Consider the following 17,450-nt stretch of genomic DNA (forward strand, 5'->3'; position numbering starts at 1 on the left):
AGCGTGCAATCTACCTGCCAGGTAAGCTGTGATGACCATCGCTTGAGACTGACGCCACGCGCCCAAGTAGAGTCATCGACTGCAGAGACTAGAATTTGATATACAAGATACAATACACAATAGGATCATCGGCCACCAGAAACATGTATCTCATGATATGAGTCTAGGCGCAAGAGCACACAACATGTGCTAAGCACGGGCACCCATCATATACTCTCTACAAACTCCTCCACGACCTTCTTGTCTTCAATCGGTGTCGTCGACTTGCGATCATTGTCACAGAAGGATTCCGAGTCTGTCACCTTGGGCTTTGTCGTGGCCTGGATCTCGTCGACCGTGCGGAAGCGGAAGCCACCGGTCTTCGCCTGGGATATCATCATACCACTGCGCATGAAATCAGGAGAGTGAGTATGCAGCCAATGGAAATGAACGGTCAAAGCACGTACACAGCGTAGACAGTCATCGCCACGTAGCCCGTGAAAGGAACGACGTAGGAGTGCGCAGTGTTGTAATCTGCTATGGCTCCTTGGGCAGGCGGGTACCACGCACCGCCTCCGACACCCTAGTTTGCTGTCAATACTTCTGCCACGAGGCGGGTCTCAAGGGACTCACCATGACGACCAACCCGGATCCTTTCTTGGTATGACGGCCCAGATTCTTCGTGGCCAACGTGAAGATCACCTGTCAGATCGAGTGTCAGCACGTTGTAGGAGGTGAGCATTGGCCACAATGCTTACGGGATAGCATATAGACTCGAAGAAAAAGAGCCCGAACAGACAGCCTACGCCTCCCTTACCGGGTGCGTAGGCTGTTGCAAGAGCGAAGGCTGCACACGCCACTCCGTATATGCTCAACATCAGCGCAGGATCTATGAAGTTGAGGATCGCGACACCGACGAATCTAGAGATCCAATTCATTCAGCACCTCAGCCACCTGAACGGTGCCTATGCACGTACCTTCCTACGGTGAACGTGATCTGACAATAGGAAAACAACTGGCTGGCCTCGGGTTTGCTGATTCCGACATTCTGACCCACGAAAAAGTTCACCGCCATAGCGGCGACGCCCACTTGTGCACCGCTATACCAAATCAGCCATCAACGTGGAAACTGACAGCGTCAATTCGAAGCTACCTACACGTATGTCGTCTGCGCCACCCTGATAGCCGAGATGAGTTCAAGATCCCCCGAGTCGACCGAACTCTGACGTACCAGCCAAATATGCAATGATATTGCTTCCAGAATGGTTCTTGATCGACCGTAAGTCCTGAGTTTTCCATTTCTTCTGATATCGCGTCCTCCGAGATCTCTGGTAGGGGGCAGAAGCTGTGCAATAGAGTCGGATTATGTAATGAACGTATTGCAGATGAGTTCTACTCACTAAAACAGGATGTTGAGGACGACGCCAAGCCCTGCGACAGCGACGTACACCCTGTGTAACAAAATCGTTGGAATTCTAGTAGCAGATGTATGAAAACGTATCGTGAGACTCACCACTGAACCGTATACAGAGATGTTGCGTTCTTCCCTGTGAAGAACCACTTTGACGCAATCATGGGCCCCGCAAAGGAAGCGACACCCTGGAATCCTTGACTGAAGTTCAGTCGCGCGGCTGCATACTTGGGCGAGCCAAGTACGGAAATGTAAGAATTTGCGGCGACCTCAAGGCACGAGAGTCCACATCCTGAACACAGCCTGATGAGTGTGTTATGGAGAGATGGTCGGAGCCTACGTACCAATAACAAACGTGCTTCCTACAAACCCGCCGTATTTTTCGTATCTCGCTGAGGGCCAGAAGAATATGGCACCTAGCGGCAATGCATCAGCGTGCGTTTTGACAATCCAGTGATCGAGGCAAGACCATACCCAGCGAGTAATATGTTAAGCCCATATGGATACCTTTCTGCCCATGGAATGTAGATTGAGCGCCTGTATACCTCATCCAGGTCAGAAGCGGCTACAGACCTTGTACCCATACTTCCGCATCTATAAACATCATTGTGTCAACACGAAGACTTGATGTTCAGCGCAGACGTCACTCACGAACATGCCCGCTATGGGTGCATAGACCAAGTACGCTCCCTACACAAGTCAGCTCATAACAGACGCCAGTGTGCCCAAGCGACCCACAAAATATGCCAATTGAAGCATTGTACTCTGCAGCTTAGAGATACCAAATACGGTCTGGAAATGGGAATTGAGGACATCGAGGAGCTACACAAAAGATTGCCGGTCAGTTGCGCGCTAGTCGGACATGCTGATCGACGTGTGTGCGTACACCGTAGGCAAAACCCCATGTGAAGAAGAGCGACGTCACCAGAGAGAAGGCGAACACCCATTCTCTCCGCGTGAGATCGGCTCCTGCAGAGCGGCGACAAGCCAGTCAGAGAATATCCTGTTCGAGTTGTCGTTGTGAGAGCTTACCAGTCGTCGAGGCAGGCATGGCAGCGAGGCAGCAGAGCTCCCACGCACAAACGATCCGTCATATATATAGTTACGTGTGGGGCCCCATATTATTGCGGAGCAGGATGCGGCCAAGAGAGAACAGCTCGACGGCCCCGCGTGATGCCCTCGACGGTCCGCGGGCTCAAGCGAAGCCCGCATCTGCGACCCCGCATTACGGGTGAACGATAACGAATAGATCCTGTGATGCCTCCAATACAGCCTGGTGGTGAGAGGGCGGCAGGACCACCACCAGACGTTGTTTGTGTGTTGCCAAAGACGCGCGGTTGTGCACTCACGGGGTGAACCTACTTAGATCTATGCCTGATTTGGACGGAGGTGCTTTGATCGCAACTGATCTCGTGATGCTCGCTCAATTTGACTTTCCCCGCACCGACGAGGACAAAGTCAGCCCACAACACACCCAGGTCCTGCTCGGAACCTGCGTGCCATTCGCAAATTTTACGCAGAACGGTCTAGTCGCGCGCAGGCATGCAGGCTGAGCCGTCCCCTGCACAACAGGCGCAACACGCCGGCCTCGCTCCGTTTCTTCGGGTCAGTCGCGCCGCGCCATTCAGTCCGCATACTTCGACTTCGATGACCGAGGTTCGTCCAGGACAGATATCCTGCCGTGAAGGCACAACACCCAGGCGAGGGCAGGCGGAAGTGGCGGCTGCGAGCCGCGGACGCATTCTGGGCCCTCCCCCCTGACGCGAAGACCGCCTCCCTCTCGGTGCGCGCGGATCCCCTGATGCCTCCGCTGTCTGCGCTCCGACTGACAACGCACCATTCCCACTATTTCTCTACTGCAGCAGGCAGGCGCCGCCGACGCGGACGAGGACGCAGAGTTCGTCTGTGACGACGACCCGCTCGACGCCGCCTCCACAGACGCGCCGGGTCTCGGGATCCTCGTCCGCACCGACTTCTCGAACGACCAGGCGTGGCACGCGTTTCGCAGCAGGCTCCAGGAGGGCGAGGCGGAGTTCGCCCCCGCGCGGGCACCCGCGGGGGACGCCATGGAAGAAGACGCAGCAGGCTCCGCCAGCGGGAATACCCCCGCTCCCACGGCCGATGACGACGCGATGAATGCGGACGATGACGACGACGAAGAGGACGAAGGGCCCCCCGCTATCTTCTCCGTCATCGACCCCTCGCCCGCAGACAGGCCCCGGTGGACGGGGCTCTCGAACCTCGCGGCGCTGCGGCTGCTGAACGACGTGGACGTGCGCCGCGCGCCGCGGCCGGACCCAGGCGCGAAGCGCATTAGGCCGCCGAACCGGCTGGTGGACCACGACGGCTGGCAGGAGGTGTACGCGGGGAAGACGGTCTGGATATACGACGCCCGGTCGAACGCAGACCAGTGCGTGCGGCTTGTGGGCCAGCAGAGCGGCCCATACGGCACCGCGACGTGAGTGCCCCTTCATCTGGCGTTTTAATCCCGGGCCATGTGTGCCTGCCGTTTATAGTCCCTACCGTGGCTAACCGGGCTTCTGCGCCAGGGCGGACAGCTGGCGCGCGCGCGTCAGCCACGTCTGCGAGCTGCAGGTGAACCTTGCCACTGGGGCGATGACCATCGATTTTGGAGGGCTGGACCGGTGGGACTACGAGGAGCGAGTGCGGAACATGGAGGAGGCCATGCGGCCGGCGAACTGACGGCTTGCCCCTTGCGATGTCGCTCCGGTGCTGCCAAGATGACAAACAGATTGGCTGCCCAGGGCTGTGCATTGTCCGGCGCCACCACGGCGCATCCTGAAACCGCTTCTGCGCCGGAAGCTTGACGGACATGGGCGTCTCCCTGGGATTCGTGCGTTCCGCGTTGGGCGGAAGAAAAGGGAATTCAGCGGTGGCATCGGGATCCGCGCGAGAGGAATGCGTGCAGTCATCACGTACGTGATTATTCATTAGGGTAGAGTACACACCATTACACCGACGCTGTACAACATAGCAAGTAAGGTGACACGACAATATAAGGATAGGTAGCGGTACGATGGACGATCCGGAGATACGCTGTGGAATAAGTCGCGCGCATCGGATAGGATGTGGGCATGAGCACGGAGCAGACGTGGTTAACGGGGTATCCTGTTACTCGGCATATGATTTTCATCCGGTCCTGTCGACGTGGACGAGGTCGTCGAGCGCATGTCCGACATGCGCTGCGCGAGGTGTGTGCGCGGGTCGTGTGCGCCCTCGTCCGCTATCGACTCGTCGTAATCGTCGTCCTCGTCCTCCGCCAGCCCGTCGCAGTCCACGTACCCCCCACAGCACTCCCCCTCCGAAGTGTACGAGCCCGAGGGCGGGCCGCGGTCGACGCCCTTGCCGTGCGGCGGCGGCGGGCCCTGGGCGTGTGGCGGCGCGTGCGCGTAGTGCGGTTGCTGAGGCGCGGGCTCGCCGCGGAAGAGGTCGCGGTGCAGGGAGTGCAGCGGGGGGAGCTCGATGCGGGCGCGCGGGGACGGGAGGCGGCGCGGGGGCTGGGGGATCGGGGACGGCGTGAACGCGGGCGTGGCGAGCGAGCTGGGGGTGTGGGAGTGGATCGGCGGGAGCTGGAGCATGGAGCTGGACGCGGGCTCCGGGGCGGGGTCGAAGGCGACGCGCTGGAAGCGCGCGATGGAGCTGGCGGCGACGGAGAGGCTCTGCATGAGCTCGTTCGTCGCTGCGGCCTGTGCGCGCGGCGCGGGCGGGTCAGTAAGCGGGAGCAGGAGCAGGACGCGTGCTGCGCGGCAGAGGCGGGGTGGACGCACTACTTCGGGACCCGGGCTGGGCCTGTACCCCGGATGGCCGGGGGTGTTGAGGCGTGCGCGGAGGGCGTCGACCTCGTCCTTGAGGCGGGCGTTCTCCTCCTCTGCGGCGCGGGCGCGGTCCTCGAGGTCTGCCACGTAGCGTGCCTTGCGTGCGCGGTAGTCGCGCTGCTGGAGGAGGGCGCGGGAGGGCGGGATGGAGAGGTCTTTTCTGCGGCCGCGGGTCATGGTGTGGTGGGGGGCGTGGAGGTACGGCAGGGTGGATGCGTTGAGAGAGAGAGAGAGGGCGGGTGGCTGTGGGGGCCAGGGAGGGCCGGGGATATAAAGGCGGGGTCGAGAAAGCGCGGCGCTACAAGGAGGCGGAGAGACAACAGACAGACGCGTGCGCTGCGCCGGCCGCGTTGACTCGCCCGGATCCGACATCGGACGCCCCATCAATCGACAACAGTTTCATTTTCATTCCAGACAAATTCCCCCCCTCACCCGCGATTTCCCCTGCCGTGCACCGCCCCGCCCTGGGCTTTCATTTCGGGCTCGGATGGCCGCACGCGGCTCCGCATACTACACTACGCCCAGCGCTGTGCACCTGCCGCCAAGGGCACAGGGCTCGCGCTGCCCATCAGCCAGAGCCTGAAGGGTGGCAAATTGGCTGATGGCGGTGATCCTGTTGCATCTTGATCACCTTCAAACACTTTGCTTCCGCGGTCGACAGCTGGGGCCGGACTAACGGATGTTGCTTTGTTCCCTGATCTCGCCCCCTGATCGTGCCGACCACGCCAATTTGTCCGCTTTATTTCGTTTTTGTCTTTGGCGCGCTCGCGTCATCATTGGCCCTTCACAGCGCGGGCGGGCGTCGGCGTCGGCCCAACGCCTCCCCCCCCCGCGTCGGGATGCGGCCAGTACCGAGCGCATTCGTGTCTAGTCCGGCCTCGTCGTTGTATATGACCTGCTCTCGCCCTCGCCAAGCCGCCCTCGCCACACCGTTCATACGCTCATTAACTCTATCACGCTCCTGCTTGATGCGCTCCTTGTTTGTCCGCTCGCCTGTGCACAGCATGCCGCCGCCGTCCTTGTCGGCCCACGACACCTTCACGGCACGCAGCTCGCAGACGCGTCCACAATGCGGTCCTCGGCTCTCATGACATCTCCGCGGTCGTCGTGCGCGGCCTACCCGGCAGCGATATGCAGTCGCAACTCTATACTGCCTCGCCAGCACTCGCCGAACATCCGCGCGTCTCAGCCCGTCGTCTAAATCACCTCCGACACGGCCATGCGGAAGATGGCGAGCCCCGACGCGACGCTCGCCACCACACAACGCCCAGCGGGCGGTCGCCGCGCAGATAAGCCGCCTGCGCGCGAGGCAGCTGCGCCAGAAGTACCCCGGCGACCCAGCAACTTTGAACAACACTGCAGGCGTCCTGGATCGCGCCGATCCCGCTCGCGCGGCTGCCATAGACGCCGATAATGCGCAGGCCGGCAGCAGGGGGCGGTGGCGATGGCGGCGATGGTCGCGTAGCGGGCGGCGAGCCTGGTGCGTGTGCTGGGGACACCGCCGCCGACAGCGGGCCCGGCTATGGGGGCTGCAGCGGTTACCCTGCCGACGCAGTGTCCCCCCGCGGGCGCTGAGCGTTGGCACCACTGCCGCCTCCACTGCGGACACCGTCGCTCCAAACGGCAACAGCAGCGAGGAACAAGTTGGTCCGTCGAACGAATGGTGTTGCTGTCGCCAACGGCGGCAGCACAGATGATGTTTCAGGTAGCGAGCGCCGACGTAGGTAGCTCGTCCTCCCTGGTAATCGGTGCTGCCGGCTCCGATGTGGCCCCAGGCTCTGGGGCACTGGTATTAATTATGGAGGTAACCCAGGGCTTGCTGCGGGCTCTGGGAGCGTCCTTGGGCGCGAGCTTCCGGTGCGGGCAATGTCGCCAGCCTGGGCGGGTCTCCTGGCTCTGGTTCTGGCTCTGGCTCTGGCTCTGCTGTCGACGATGATCCTGGCTGCGTCTCCGTCTATCGGCTCCCCTCCTGCAGACTTTGGCTCCGGCTCCGGCTCTGCGGTCACCGTCCGCGCAATGACTGACTGTAGCGGCTCCGTCCCCTCCCTCTTCTGGCGCTGGGACTGTCTCGGGACCCGCTGTCGGGGCAGTCAGCGGCTCTGGCAACGCGAAACGCTGTTTCAGGCAGCACCCTCGGCGACACACGTCCGTACGACACCCCGGGCCCGCTCGGCATCCGCGTCCCCTGTCGGTGTGGCTGCGGGCTGCGACGGCAATAATGCGTCCAATCCATCCAGCCGGTGCGGGCAGATAGTCCTTCCTGTTATGACTCTTGGTCTCAGTATTGCGGTCACCGCTGCGCTTGAACCTGAACCTGACACAAACGGCTTTCCGGACAACGACGACACGGGTACTTCGGGGAATGGCGACAACACTGTCTGGGCATATCGGTCAATGCGCGGAACGCCTCTCCTACCCGCTGTGATGCGTCCGGCCCTGGCACCGACGGATCCGATGATGCGTCTGCGTCCGGGTGCCACTCTGGTGTGGAGGTGAATACGAGCCCTGCGGCCGCGGCGGACGGTGCTCTGCGCAACGACGCAGCTCCTAGCGGTTCCATCGGGTATGCGGGAGACAGCGGCTATGCTGCTGTACTAAGCTCTGGCGGTTCCAACGGACGCCTCTGACGGCAGCGCAGCGAGCGTCGACGTGCCAAACGCGTCGGAAGACGACGACACCTCTGGTAATACTCCCGACGGGTCCGCCAACGAGTCTGGCTCTCTCCACGTATACTCATGCTGCTGCCGGCAACGTTTCGAGCGACGAGACCGCGTCTGCTAATTCCGGCGGCGTCGGGGGTGTGCAGTGGCTCTATTGTCGCCGTCAATGCATATTCAAGCGGTTCTTTCGTCGCCTTCAGTGCATATCCGAGCGGCTCGAATGACAGGACTATCCACAGCAACGATGTAGCTAGTTCTAACAGCGCAGGAAGTGTCTCAGAACGACTCTTCTGGCGGTTCGACCGGCGAACTTACCGCAAGCGTGCACAGCGGATAGCGGGCCCGTCTCCGCGACTAGCGGTCGCCAGAATGCTTCTGACGCTGCCGCCGACGGAACGGGCTCTAGCGACGATGCAGGCAAGGCAACGGTGGTAGCACGGTTCAGTTGATGTGGGTGCTGGCGACACCCCTGTGTCCGTGGCGCCCGCAGAGGTGGAACAGCGCGCTTGCTCGTGCAACCATCCGACGTTGGCCACTCAAGCGCGGACAACGGTGCTTCTGGAAAATGGCGCTGCCGATTCGGACGGCGGCAATGATGCCAGCGCAAGTCCGGTCTCAAGCAGCGGCGTCGCAGGCATTGTCTCTAGTACCGCCAACTCAGTTGCCAGTGCCGACGGCAGCCCCGCTGGCAACAGCAGCACTACGGCAGCGGGGGACGAACAACCGCGCGCTGTGCATAGGCTTCATCTGTGTCACGTTGAATGTTGGTAGCGAGACGTCAGGATCATCAGCGAGTGACTCCGTTCCCGCGCTGGGTGGCTCTCCAATCCAAACTGTGCTGGCAACGGAGGCGTCGATGTCTGCTTAGACTAGGGTATCTGAACACTTTTCTGTATCTGGGCTACTCTGCTCGGTATACGTTCGATCGCGCGACCTCGAGAAATCTTTGCTGTTGCTCAGTGGCTATCTCCCGGTGGAAGGAGTATCCTCTCCTTCTCTTTCATTGACCGGTGGTCCATCGTGCATGGGCAATGACTCAGCAGCCAAGCCTTCTTTCTTTGCGCAATCTCCGGCTTACCAGTGTGGGGTGGGGCTCACACACATCCTTGATGCGTATTTGACGCACATGCAGCCTGACGCCTGCTCCTGGCAGGTTTCACGAACGAAAATTGAGGGCCGATCTGATACACGGTGAATTGCGGCGATACAGCGCCATCTATGCTCCTGTGTGCCTGACTTCCCGGCAGGTCGCATTGCTGTGTCGCCGCAGATGCCTCATGGCCTCGAACGACATCATTTGGAGGTCTCTCTTAATCAAAAGGTGTATCTTCCTGTTCTGTTTAGACGTGTGCAGCCGCCGATTATACTTCCGCAGTCAAGGGTCCAGCCCGAGGTACGCGGCTTGGTGTTAATGGAACGCAGAGCTCGGACGGGCATAGGTAAAGCGCCTTGGAATCACCACTGATCTGCATTCGCTGATCTGGGTGCCAGTTCCTACCTCATTTGGAAATAGTTAAACTCGCTCACAGAATATGACATTTCAGTCAAGATGCGGGGGCGTATCAACCACCAAACTCAATTCAAGTTTGTGCGGCTCAGCTGGACGACGAACAGTCGCGTATTTCAGTGATCTCCCATTGCATCTACAAATTCCGCGACATGTAGCCGCTGGGCTCCGGCACGGCGGATCTCTCTCTGCCAGACGTTTTAGCAGTCTTCTTCTGGAATGGCTGAACCTTATGATGATTAATCTGGGCTGCAGACGCGCGTTTTGATCTTGCTTTGCGTGCGGCAGATGTGAGTTCGATGCGGCCACAGAATCAATTGTGCGCCCCACGATGCAGACTAGCCTGAGCTGGTTAGACTAGCACTTTAACTTGTCGCGCACGACGCAATCGGATCTTCAATCACAAACCTTTGACAGATTTATTGACTGTAGCGTTGCGGGGTTGTACTTCAGAGATGAGATAACAACTCTACGAAACATTGCTTGAGGGGACAAGCTGTCATCGCTGATTAATTCTATCAAGTGAACTCCCAGCCGTGATCTCGCGAGAAATTATTACAGTAATCCCTGCGCAACTACGCAACATAGTCGTCTCGTCTCAGCTCCGTGAGCGATGTGAGACCGCGACATTCCCACACCCTGGTCAGTTTCAATCCAGCACGCGCTGCGAGAGCCACGAACTCTCCGGCAGTCCGCTCGCCGCCCTTGAACATGACGAACATGAAGAGATCATGCAAGTTAGCGAATGAATGAGCAAGACCGTAGTTGGCAGGTAGTGGCGGGGGTGCTGCCTTGAGATGCGGCGAACCCGCCGTAGTCTGCATGACATTATCCGCGATGAGCACCAGAGACTCGGACGCCATGGCTCCGCGAAGGCTCTTGAGAATGGTAACACATTCATCGTCCGCCCAATCGTGCCTATACGCGTGGAAATATTTTTATAAGATGCAGTGTGGTTACCAGAGCCTCAGGGAGGGTACTTACATGATGTGCCGCAATATGTACATGTCTGCGCCCTTAATTGGCTGTTCCGAGAAGAAGTCGTGAGGCACGAATCTTACTCGATTGTTCTGCACCGCGTCAGGCAGTGATGAGGACCAGAATGCCTCGGCTTGCTGCAAGATGACAGGGCGGTCTTCAACAATAAATTGCAGTTTGGGATACCTCGTTGCTAGTTCGAAACTCATCCCACCTGCATAGAGTCAGAAACAGATATTCCACATCCAACAGCCGACATACCAACTCCAGCCCCTACATCAACGATCGTCTTTGAGCCCACCGCTTCCCAAGGAAAATCTGTTCGTCTCGCGTTAGTCGGCACGCCAGACTTTATCGAGAATGCTGACAAGACATACCGAAGCATACAGCTGGAGCTTGGACGTGCTCCAGCCCGAATTTCCACATCCCATTGAGCCAGATGTCCAGTTCCGGTCTCGGACCAAGTGTGCCGTCCGATCTGACTACGGTTTCTTCGATCCATTCCCAGAAGCTTCCCGTGTTCCCGTATGCTGTCTGGAACCCGCTTTTGCGTTCAGAGCTCGGCTTGTCAAGTGAGCCATAGAGAATATCGGGCAGCTTATTAGAAGCAGTGAAGACTTCTGTAGACCTGGGATCTTAGTGAGTACACTTCTATTATGTAGCGTTCCTGGGTGGGTACTCACTGAGATAGGAGCCAGCATCTTAATGGCTCGTTGTCGACGAGAAGCCTGCTAGTATCCGTGTTGGCATAGAAGTCATCCTTAACCTCTTTGAAGATGTGCAGGCTCGTCAGAGTACGAAGCACCCTTGCTATAAAATCAATTACATCAGGAGGTCTGTCTCGGTCAGCAAATTTGCACGTACACAGATCTTCCGGCGCGATACGAACTTGCCGACTGATCTCTTGGATCGATATACCTTTCTCTCGATCCGCGTCCCTGAGGACGTCAGCAATTCGAGTGTCGGCAGCAATGCGCAGCGATACCGAGTTGAAGAACGATGTAGCCAATTCCGTCATGCGGGTGAAAGGATCATGGACAAGGTCCACTCCCATACCGCACGCGCCAACGAAGAGTCGGCGAGCCTCAAATAATTCCCTTGACGGAAGCCGAGGTACGGAAGTAACGTCGTGAGGTGTGCGACCTTCAGCCTCCCATTCCTGAATTACAGCTTCCGCTGAATCGGAGATCATGCGAACAAGAGCGCGAAGCTGTGCCGCCTTCTCTGCAACAGACATATTTGGGGATAGTTGCAGGATTGACGAGATGTGGATGCGGGTGGGAGGATTACGCGGTATGTCCAGTCATGCAGGACGCGGTATATATCGCGAATCGGCACCTCGGCTGGGCCCCGGTTCCACCGAAAAGACGCATAGCTATCATGCCTTTGCCGTGATCTACTCATCGGCCCTACTTGCAAGCGAAGGAGAGAAGAGAATACGGAGGCATTTGCGATCTACTTCAAGTCAGTTGCGCCATCGTAGCTGTGCCAAGAACGGCGCAGAAGCCCCCCAAAAACATGTCCTGGTCACGAACTTGTCCGCTCAGCTAAGATATTGTTCGAGTTTGGGGAAAGTGGACATCGGCCGTCCGAACTAGATGAGAACTAGAAGCCTCAGCTACTCTGTCGTCAGTCGTCAGAAAGGGGTCCCGCGCAATTCGGCAAACGGTTGAAGTTGACACGCAGATAATCGGCAAGAGGTAGGACATATAGATTGACTGGCGGACTGGCTCTGTAAGTCGTCATCCGCTGGTCACTGTGGATAGAATCAGCTGGAAGCCTCCCACGACACTGAGATCACACTCATCTGACCTCGCTACCATTAATTGACTGAGATAGCGCTGCCGCGCACGTTCTTCTATAGGGCCGTGAGAATGCGACGACCTATGCCTTCATGATATCTCAAGGTAAAAGCTCACAGCATCAAGTACGATACGGTAAGACACAGGGAGTCCTACTGACGGTGGGTGATTGTGGGTGGTGCTAGTGGCGGCAGCATCCCAAGAAATCCAGATCGCCCTGAGACGTGGTCGCGCCGCGGACCCAAACTACGGCGTACCACAATATTGTAACCGGCTGTAACCGTAAATGGCATGGGTCGCTCCACTTATGGCACTAATCACATATGTGAATAAAGCAATGTCATAACATCGCAAAGAATGCTGCACGCACGTCCGCCATTCACATTTCCCAACCTACATGCTTAGAATCGATCTGCATTGCACCCACTCGTCACACCTGCATACCATGGCTACCATCTATCGCTTGCTTGCGGTGTGTGTGGCCCCCGCGTCGACGAATGCATATTGAATATGCTACCAATGCTATTCTCCGCGATGGACACCATAGGAATCCAACGCAGTCGAGGCCTCCGCGCGGAGTGCCAGTGAGCGCGAGACGAGTGCACCAACGTGAAGGCTTGAAGGCGGGATCATGATTGAAATGCTGCGCCGGATATGGCAGGTCGATTGTTCGTGACTTTGTGCTTATATTCATCAGATAGATTGTTGAACTGGGGGCCATGCAGATGGCACCCATTGAACCTCAGAAGGCTCAATGATTTGCGAAAATGGTATAAATACAGACGGGTGATCCTTCATGTCGATATCAAACATATTCTACATACAGTATTGTACATCCCTTGCCTCAAACCCACTACGCGGCACCTAGCGCTGGCCGTATGCTTTCGATTCGTACTTCCCGATGCCGACGATAACGTTCTGCGGCTCCTGTGGCTTGCCAGTGAGATAGTTCTCGAGGATCTGGCGAGTGCCGTTCGCGTAGCGAGCCTGCGCGTCAAGTGTGGTGCCGGAGTAGTGCGGAACCATGCCGTTTCCGCCACCAAGGGGATTCTTCATTGTGCGCCAGGCGTGGTCGCGGGGTGCGGGCTGGACATTCCATACATCACCAGCATAGCCGGTAAGCTGACCGCTCGCGAGCGCTGCAGCCACGGCATCCTTGTCGCAAATCGCACCACGGGCGGTGTTGACGAGCCAAGCACCCTGGGAGAAGCATTGTCAGACACCTGTCTCAACTCCTTCTGATCATTTAAGGCATACCTTCTTGAAGTGCTTGAGTAGTTCAGCGTTGACGAGTCCACGGGTACCCTCGTGAAGAGGGGCGTTGACAGTGACAATGTCGCATTGCGCCACCATCTCTTTCAGGTCCGCAACACGGCGAGCCTTGATCGCCTTGGCAGCTTCTGTTCAATAGTATTATAATCAATGCATGTTGCAAATAATAGAAGTGGTAGGACGCACGCTCAGGGAGATCAGCGTAGTCAAAGTACAAAAGCTCCTTACAGTCGAAGGGCATGAGACGCTGGAGCACACGGTAGCCGATGCGACCACAGCCAATGGTGCCGACGACCTTGCCCTCGAGATCGAATGCATTGCGGGCGATGTCAGACACGGCCCAGTCGCCGCGCTCGATCATCTCGTGGGCGGGGACAAAGTTACGGACGAGCAGGAGGATGCTCATGACGACGTGCTCTGCGACGGAGACAACATTTGAGCCGGATACCTCGAGCACCTGAATCTTGCGCTCGACGCAAGCGTTGAGGTCGACATGGTCAGATCCGACACCAGCGGTGATACAGATCTTGAGGTTCTTGGCCTAAGAAGAGGATTACACAGTCAATATCAAGACCTAAAGGCTCAATGACGGACTGCTGAACACTAGCCTTGTCGACCAGGTCACGGGTCAAGTAGCCAGGGTGGAAAGGAGTGGTGATCAGAACCTCAGCCTGAGAGACAACAGTCAGCTATTGCTGAAAGGGACCTCGAATTTGACGTGCTTACATCGACAATGTTCTTCTGGAAAACGCTGTCGGGGCCCTCCTTATCGTCACTGACCTGACACATGACCTCAGACTTGGCTCCAAGTCAATCCAAACGGCCACTTACGACTAGCTCGTGACCGAGAGACTCAAGCCACGGGCGTATGCCAAGCTGCCTAAGTGTGAGCACTGGTAGCATCAGGCAGCGATGGTCTTCCTACCTGGTTCTCAATCGTACCCAAGAGACGAGGCTCTTCTTGAGCGGCGTCACCGCCCTTGTAGAGGATAGCTAAAATCTGAGACGCAATCAACTATCAGGATCCAGCTTGTGCTGTGAGCAAGACGTAGCCCTAACCTTCATTTTGAATTGAGCGGTAGCGGATGAGGGGGATGAGGGCGGAGGAGCAGGATTGGGCCGAGACCAGATGGAGAAACATGGGGGGCGAGCACATAGCTTATATATTGGAGCGGGTGGGAGTAAACAATTCAGGACGATTTAGGGATGTCAGCTGCGCCTAATTGGTACCCGGTCTGATGATCCTGCGACGCTACGGTATTCTTCGTGAGGGAACTCATGAGCGTACTAACGAGGGGCATGTGGAACTCCCAGCCACAGCGGCCTGAAATGGTGATAGCACGTGAGGACGGCGCCGAGTTGCTCCTTCCTGCGCCCGGCGCTAACAGCGACGACCGACAAGGACGGCTGAATTGCCCGTTCAATTCCGGTCCCTTACAAGCCTTGCGCGCGCAACGACGTGCAATGTCGATGCTATCGTCGGGCTCGCCGGGTGGGTATCGGTGAGGCCCGCCCATCAGCTCGTGATGAACGTTATTCACCTCCCATTTCAAGTTGGTCTGGTCATCTGATTGCGATAATCTCCCAGAGCCTTGTCATTCACAACAGAACGCTGAGGCACACGCACCTCTCACCTGCTACATTCGATGTAGCGGCTGACTGTGAGCGACCCGGCTGAATGGTTTTCTGAGAACGTCTCGCGCAAGCGTCCCGCGTGCTCTGTCAGACGGCATTCACGCCGAGCAGAGAGTCACGATATCTCCCGAGTCTATCAAACGGCACACACAGAGCGCCAGGATCCGCATACGCCTCTGTTATGTCTGCCCTCCTAAGCCTTGCATAACACGCACACCTGACACACTAACATGAGTTCAGGGTCTTTATCATTACCACGTACCATCTCCTCGGTGGACGTTGACATGGAGCTGAGTTATGTGCCACATACCAAGCAGTTGCTCCGTCTTGGCTCTATCCTCGTAAGTGTGCGCATCCGAGGACATCCGCGTCGGCGCCCGACAACTCCAACAACATCTGGCTAGTGGTGGCCCGTGATCACACGGAGCGGTACAAGTACTTTCACCGGACTCGCTAACTCGCGAGGCACCACGGAAAATCTGAGCTATTATTGCACTTCGTTGCCTTCGATATGAGTAAGGACACCTTGGTTTTTCGTATGAGATGAAGCTAACACTTCGCGAAGGCTGAACATGTGGTTACTCACCTCCACGACTAATTCTGTAAGCGATTCAAGAAGAACCTAATGAAGATTACCCGCCTGGCGACGCACGACCACTATGATTTGAAGGTACCATCTCGTACTCATCCTCTCCTGAATCGACTGTCTGGTTGTTTGATCGCGGATTGCGTTTATAGACCTCTCCGTTCTCCTTCACTAGCTCCCATTCCACGCGGATGAAGACCCACATCCAGCGACGGACCACCTCCGCCAGCTCGAAGCAGAAAATCAACATGTCGCCGTCTGCATACGAATGCAAATGGCTTGACAGCTTCGCGCTCCACGTAAGACGCAGTACGAGGTCTGCGACGATTATAAATGGGTATATAGGCAGCGGAAAGAGCAAGATTGGCCGTAGGCCGAATGGATACCATATTGGATACGCAGTATTCGTGGGTGTCGAAGGTTTATTTTCGATATCTGACCGTGCGTCTTTCGAGGCATCTGTACTTTCCTTGGTCCCAGATTGATCCGCAAGGAGAGTGGAGCGGGAGTGTAAGCGCGGCAAAACGAGCGGGCGGGGAGGCGACGTTAAGCGGTGTAAGTCGGGGGGAACAGGCTTGTTCGCAGCCGAACGACGAACGAGGAGATCAAATCCCCAATCATGAGTGACGTCCCACCAGAATGAGTACAATGAATTCACAGCGGCGGCAAATAGCCTACACCATAGATACAAAAGGTCAAAGCCCAGTACAAAAATATACTCAAAAAATGAGCTCACCATAGCCGGAAGAGTGACCGCTCTCCTATCAATCCTCCGGACGGGGACGTGCCGGCAGGTTTGATGGCAGCCGAGAGATAGATCACCGGGAACGAGGTCGCGTATTTCAGGGCGTTGTATAGTTGCCGCCGGCTTTCATTCGTCGCTCTGTACTCTAGGAGACACTGCCTGAAGCGAACGGCATATGGCAGGCTAAAGGATTAAGTCGACTTCAATTGACATTCGTTGCAAAACTGCAGACATGTCTCGCACCTCATCAACGTAGGCAATATCCATCGCGCTAAGCCTACTTGTGCTGGCTGTGTCAGGAGACTACCACCAGGCATGAGCATGCAGAAAGAGAGCCATACGTCGCCGAGCACCTTGGCGAACGACGTGAATACATCCGCAAATACGACATCCGCGAAGTAAACACGCCGATGTGGCGGAAACAGACATCTATGCAGCGCACTATGTCCCGAGGACGCGAAGCAGAATGTGAGCGGCTGGTGGGTCTTCATAGCAGACAGAGATACAACGCACTGGAGAAAGCGATCTCGCTCTGTTTTTGCAAAAACATTGAAGGGTGCTATGAGGAGCATGACGGCGACGAGCATGGCGACAGCGGGCACAAACTTGAGCACATCCACGCGATACAAGTCCCCGTAGGTTGCATGCTTGAATACAAGCCAATTTGTAAGAGTCCATACTGCGTACGCTAGGAATAGCCAGTATATGGGTTTGTATACAGCAGCAGGGCCCTGGTGGTATCTCCAGCCCGACCCCGTACGGTCATTGAGAGGTAGTGGGGAGATGGCGCGTCGACCAAGACGTGGGTCGTAATGATCAAGGTCGAGTGCTGCGCGAGCGTCGTGGCCCGCAGCATGAAGCCCATGTACGTTTGTCGCCCAACCAATGATGCCCAGGCTGACGAGACTGAGAACGCGGTAAGGGAGAGGGAAGGTTGCTGAGAAGAGTAGCTCAACGGGGATGTCTGCCATCTCGGGCGGGCCTGGTATCACTTGTAACAGTCAGAAGACACGACTACCAAGCCCAGAGAAGAGGGGGA

General features: G+C 57.1%; 7 protein-coding genes across 7 annotated transcripts; 3 read left to right on the forward strand and 4 right to left on the reverse strand.

Moving 5' to 3' along the window:
- Positions 1 to 75: 75 nt before the first annotated feature.
- POSPLADRAFT_1064677 (hypothetical protein) lies at positions 76 to 2,441 on the reverse strand (the record flags this gene model as incomplete). Its single annotated transcript, XM_024481836.1, has 16 exons — positions 76 to 384; positions 447 to 562; positions 613 to 681; positions 738 to 900; positions 957 to 1,079; positions 1,137 to 1,157; positions 1,211 to 1,324; positions 1,380 to 1,430; positions 1,493 to 1,682; positions 1,735 to 1,806; positions 1,865 to 1,901; positions 1,964 to 1,984; positions 2,042 to 2,080; positions 2,129 to 2,212; positions 2,277 to 2,359; positions 2,423 to 2,441. The coding sequence occupies 16 exons, from the start codon at positions 2,439 to 2,441 to the stop codon at positions 207 to 209; spliced, it is 1,380 nt and encodes a 459-aa protein (XP_024343083.1). The 3' UTR covers positions 76 to 206.
- A 206-nt stretch (positions 2,442 to 2,647) lies between these two features.
- POSPLADRAFT_1132006 (hypothetical protein) lies at positions 2,648 to 4,093 on the forward strand (the record flags this gene model as incomplete). Its single annotated transcript, XM_024484161.1, has 5 exons — positions 2,648 to 2,705; positions 2,931 to 2,995; positions 3,057 to 3,173; positions 3,256 to 3,848; positions 3,940 to 4,093. 5 exons carry the CDS (start codon positions 2,648 to 2,650, stop codon positions 4,091 to 4,093), a joined length of 987 nt encoding a protein of 328 aa, XP_024343084.1.
- A 2,999-nt stretch (positions 4,094 to 7,092) lies between these two features.
- Positions 7,093 to 8,754, forward strand: POSPLADRAFT_1132404 (hypothetical protein; the record flags this gene model as incomplete). Its single annotated transcript, XM_024484208.1, has 4 exons — positions 7,093 to 7,710; positions 7,826 to 8,024; positions 8,217 to 8,314; positions 8,377 to 8,754. 4 exons carry the CDS (start codon positions 7,093 to 7,095, stop codon positions 8,752 to 8,754), a joined length of 1,293 nt encoding a protein of 430 aa, XP_024343085.1.
- Positions 8,503 to 9,262, forward strand: POSPLADRAFT_1038569 (hypothetical protein). Its single transcript, XM_024477402.1, has one exon. It carries the CDS (start codon positions 8,911 to 8,913, stop codon positions 9,079 to 9,081), a length of 171 nt encoding a protein of 56 aa, XP_024343086.1. The 5' UTR covers positions 8,503 to 8,910; the 3' UTR covers positions 9,082 to 9,262.
- Positions 9,263 to 9,968: 706 nt separating this feature from the next.
- On the reverse strand, positions 9,969 to 11,608 carry POSPLADRAFT_1052954 (hypothetical protein; the record flags this gene model as incomplete). The annotated part of the gene is made up of 6 exons (XM_024480327.1): positions 9,969 to 10,311; positions 10,378 to 10,585; positions 10,633 to 10,689; positions 10,749 to 10,999; positions 11,055 to 11,181; positions 11,236 to 11,608. The coding sequence occupies 6 exons, from the start codon at positions 11,606 to 11,608 to the stop codon at positions 9,969 to 9,971; spliced, it is 1,359 nt and encodes a 452-aa protein (XP_024343087.1).
- Positions 11,609 to 12,950: 1,342 nt separating this feature from the next.
- Positions 12,951 to 14,566, reverse strand: POSPLADRAFT_1038570 (hypothetical protein). The gene is made up of 8 exons (XM_024477403.1): positions 14,505 to 14,566; positions 14,371 to 14,445; positions 14,277 to 14,321; positions 14,172 to 14,225; positions 14,054 to 14,116; positions 13,632 to 13,986; positions 13,431 to 13,573; positions 12,951 to 13,373 (listed from the first exon to the last, which is right to left on the reverse strand). The coding sequence occupies exons 1-8, from the start codon at positions 14,508 to 14,510 to the stop codon at positions 13,038 to 13,040; spliced, it is 1,077 nt and encodes a 358-aa protein (XP_024343088.1). The 5' UTR covers positions 14,511 to 14,566; the 3' UTR covers positions 12,951 to 13,037.
- Positions 14,567 to 15,712: 1,146 nt separating this feature from the next.
- On the reverse strand, positions 15,713 to 17,382 carry POSPLADRAFT_1133399 (hypothetical protein; the record flags this gene model as incomplete). Its single annotated transcript, XM_024484338.1, has 4 exons — positions 15,713 to 16,340; positions 16,403 to 16,594; positions 16,655 to 16,852; positions 16,925 to 17,382. The coding sequence occupies 4 exons, from the start codon at positions 17,380 to 17,382 to the stop codon at positions 15,713 to 15,715; spliced, it is 1,476 nt and encodes a 491-aa protein (XP_024343089.1).
- Between the last annotated feature and the right edge of the window lie 68 nt (positions 17,383 to 17,450).

Source organism: Postia placenta, assembly GCF_002117355.1.
Source record: "Postia placenta MAD-698-R-SB12 unplaced genomic scaffold POSPLAscaffold_2, whole genome shotgun sequence".
NCBI classification, from domain to species: Eukaryota; Fungi; Basidiomycota; class Agaricomycetes; order Polyporales; family Adustoporiaceae; genus Rhodonia; species Rhodonia placenta.

Excerpts from the sequence above, each read along its gene's own strand:
- POSPLADRAFT_1038569 (XM_024477402.1), top strand. The coding sequence starts at position 8,911 with ATGGGCAATGACTCAGCAGCCAAGCCTTCTTTCTTTGCGCAATCTCCG.
- POSPLADRAFT_1038570 (XM_024477403.1), bottom strand. Across the intron at positions 14,226-14,276 it reads CTCTCGGTCACGAGCTAGTC|GTCAGTGACGATAAGGAGGG; the intron begins GTAAGTGGCCGT and ends GTCATGTGTCAG. Across the intron at positions 13,574-13,631 it reads CTACGCTGATCTCCCTGAGC|AAGCTGCCAAGGCGATCAAG; the intron begins GTGCGTCCTACC and ends ACTATTGAACAG.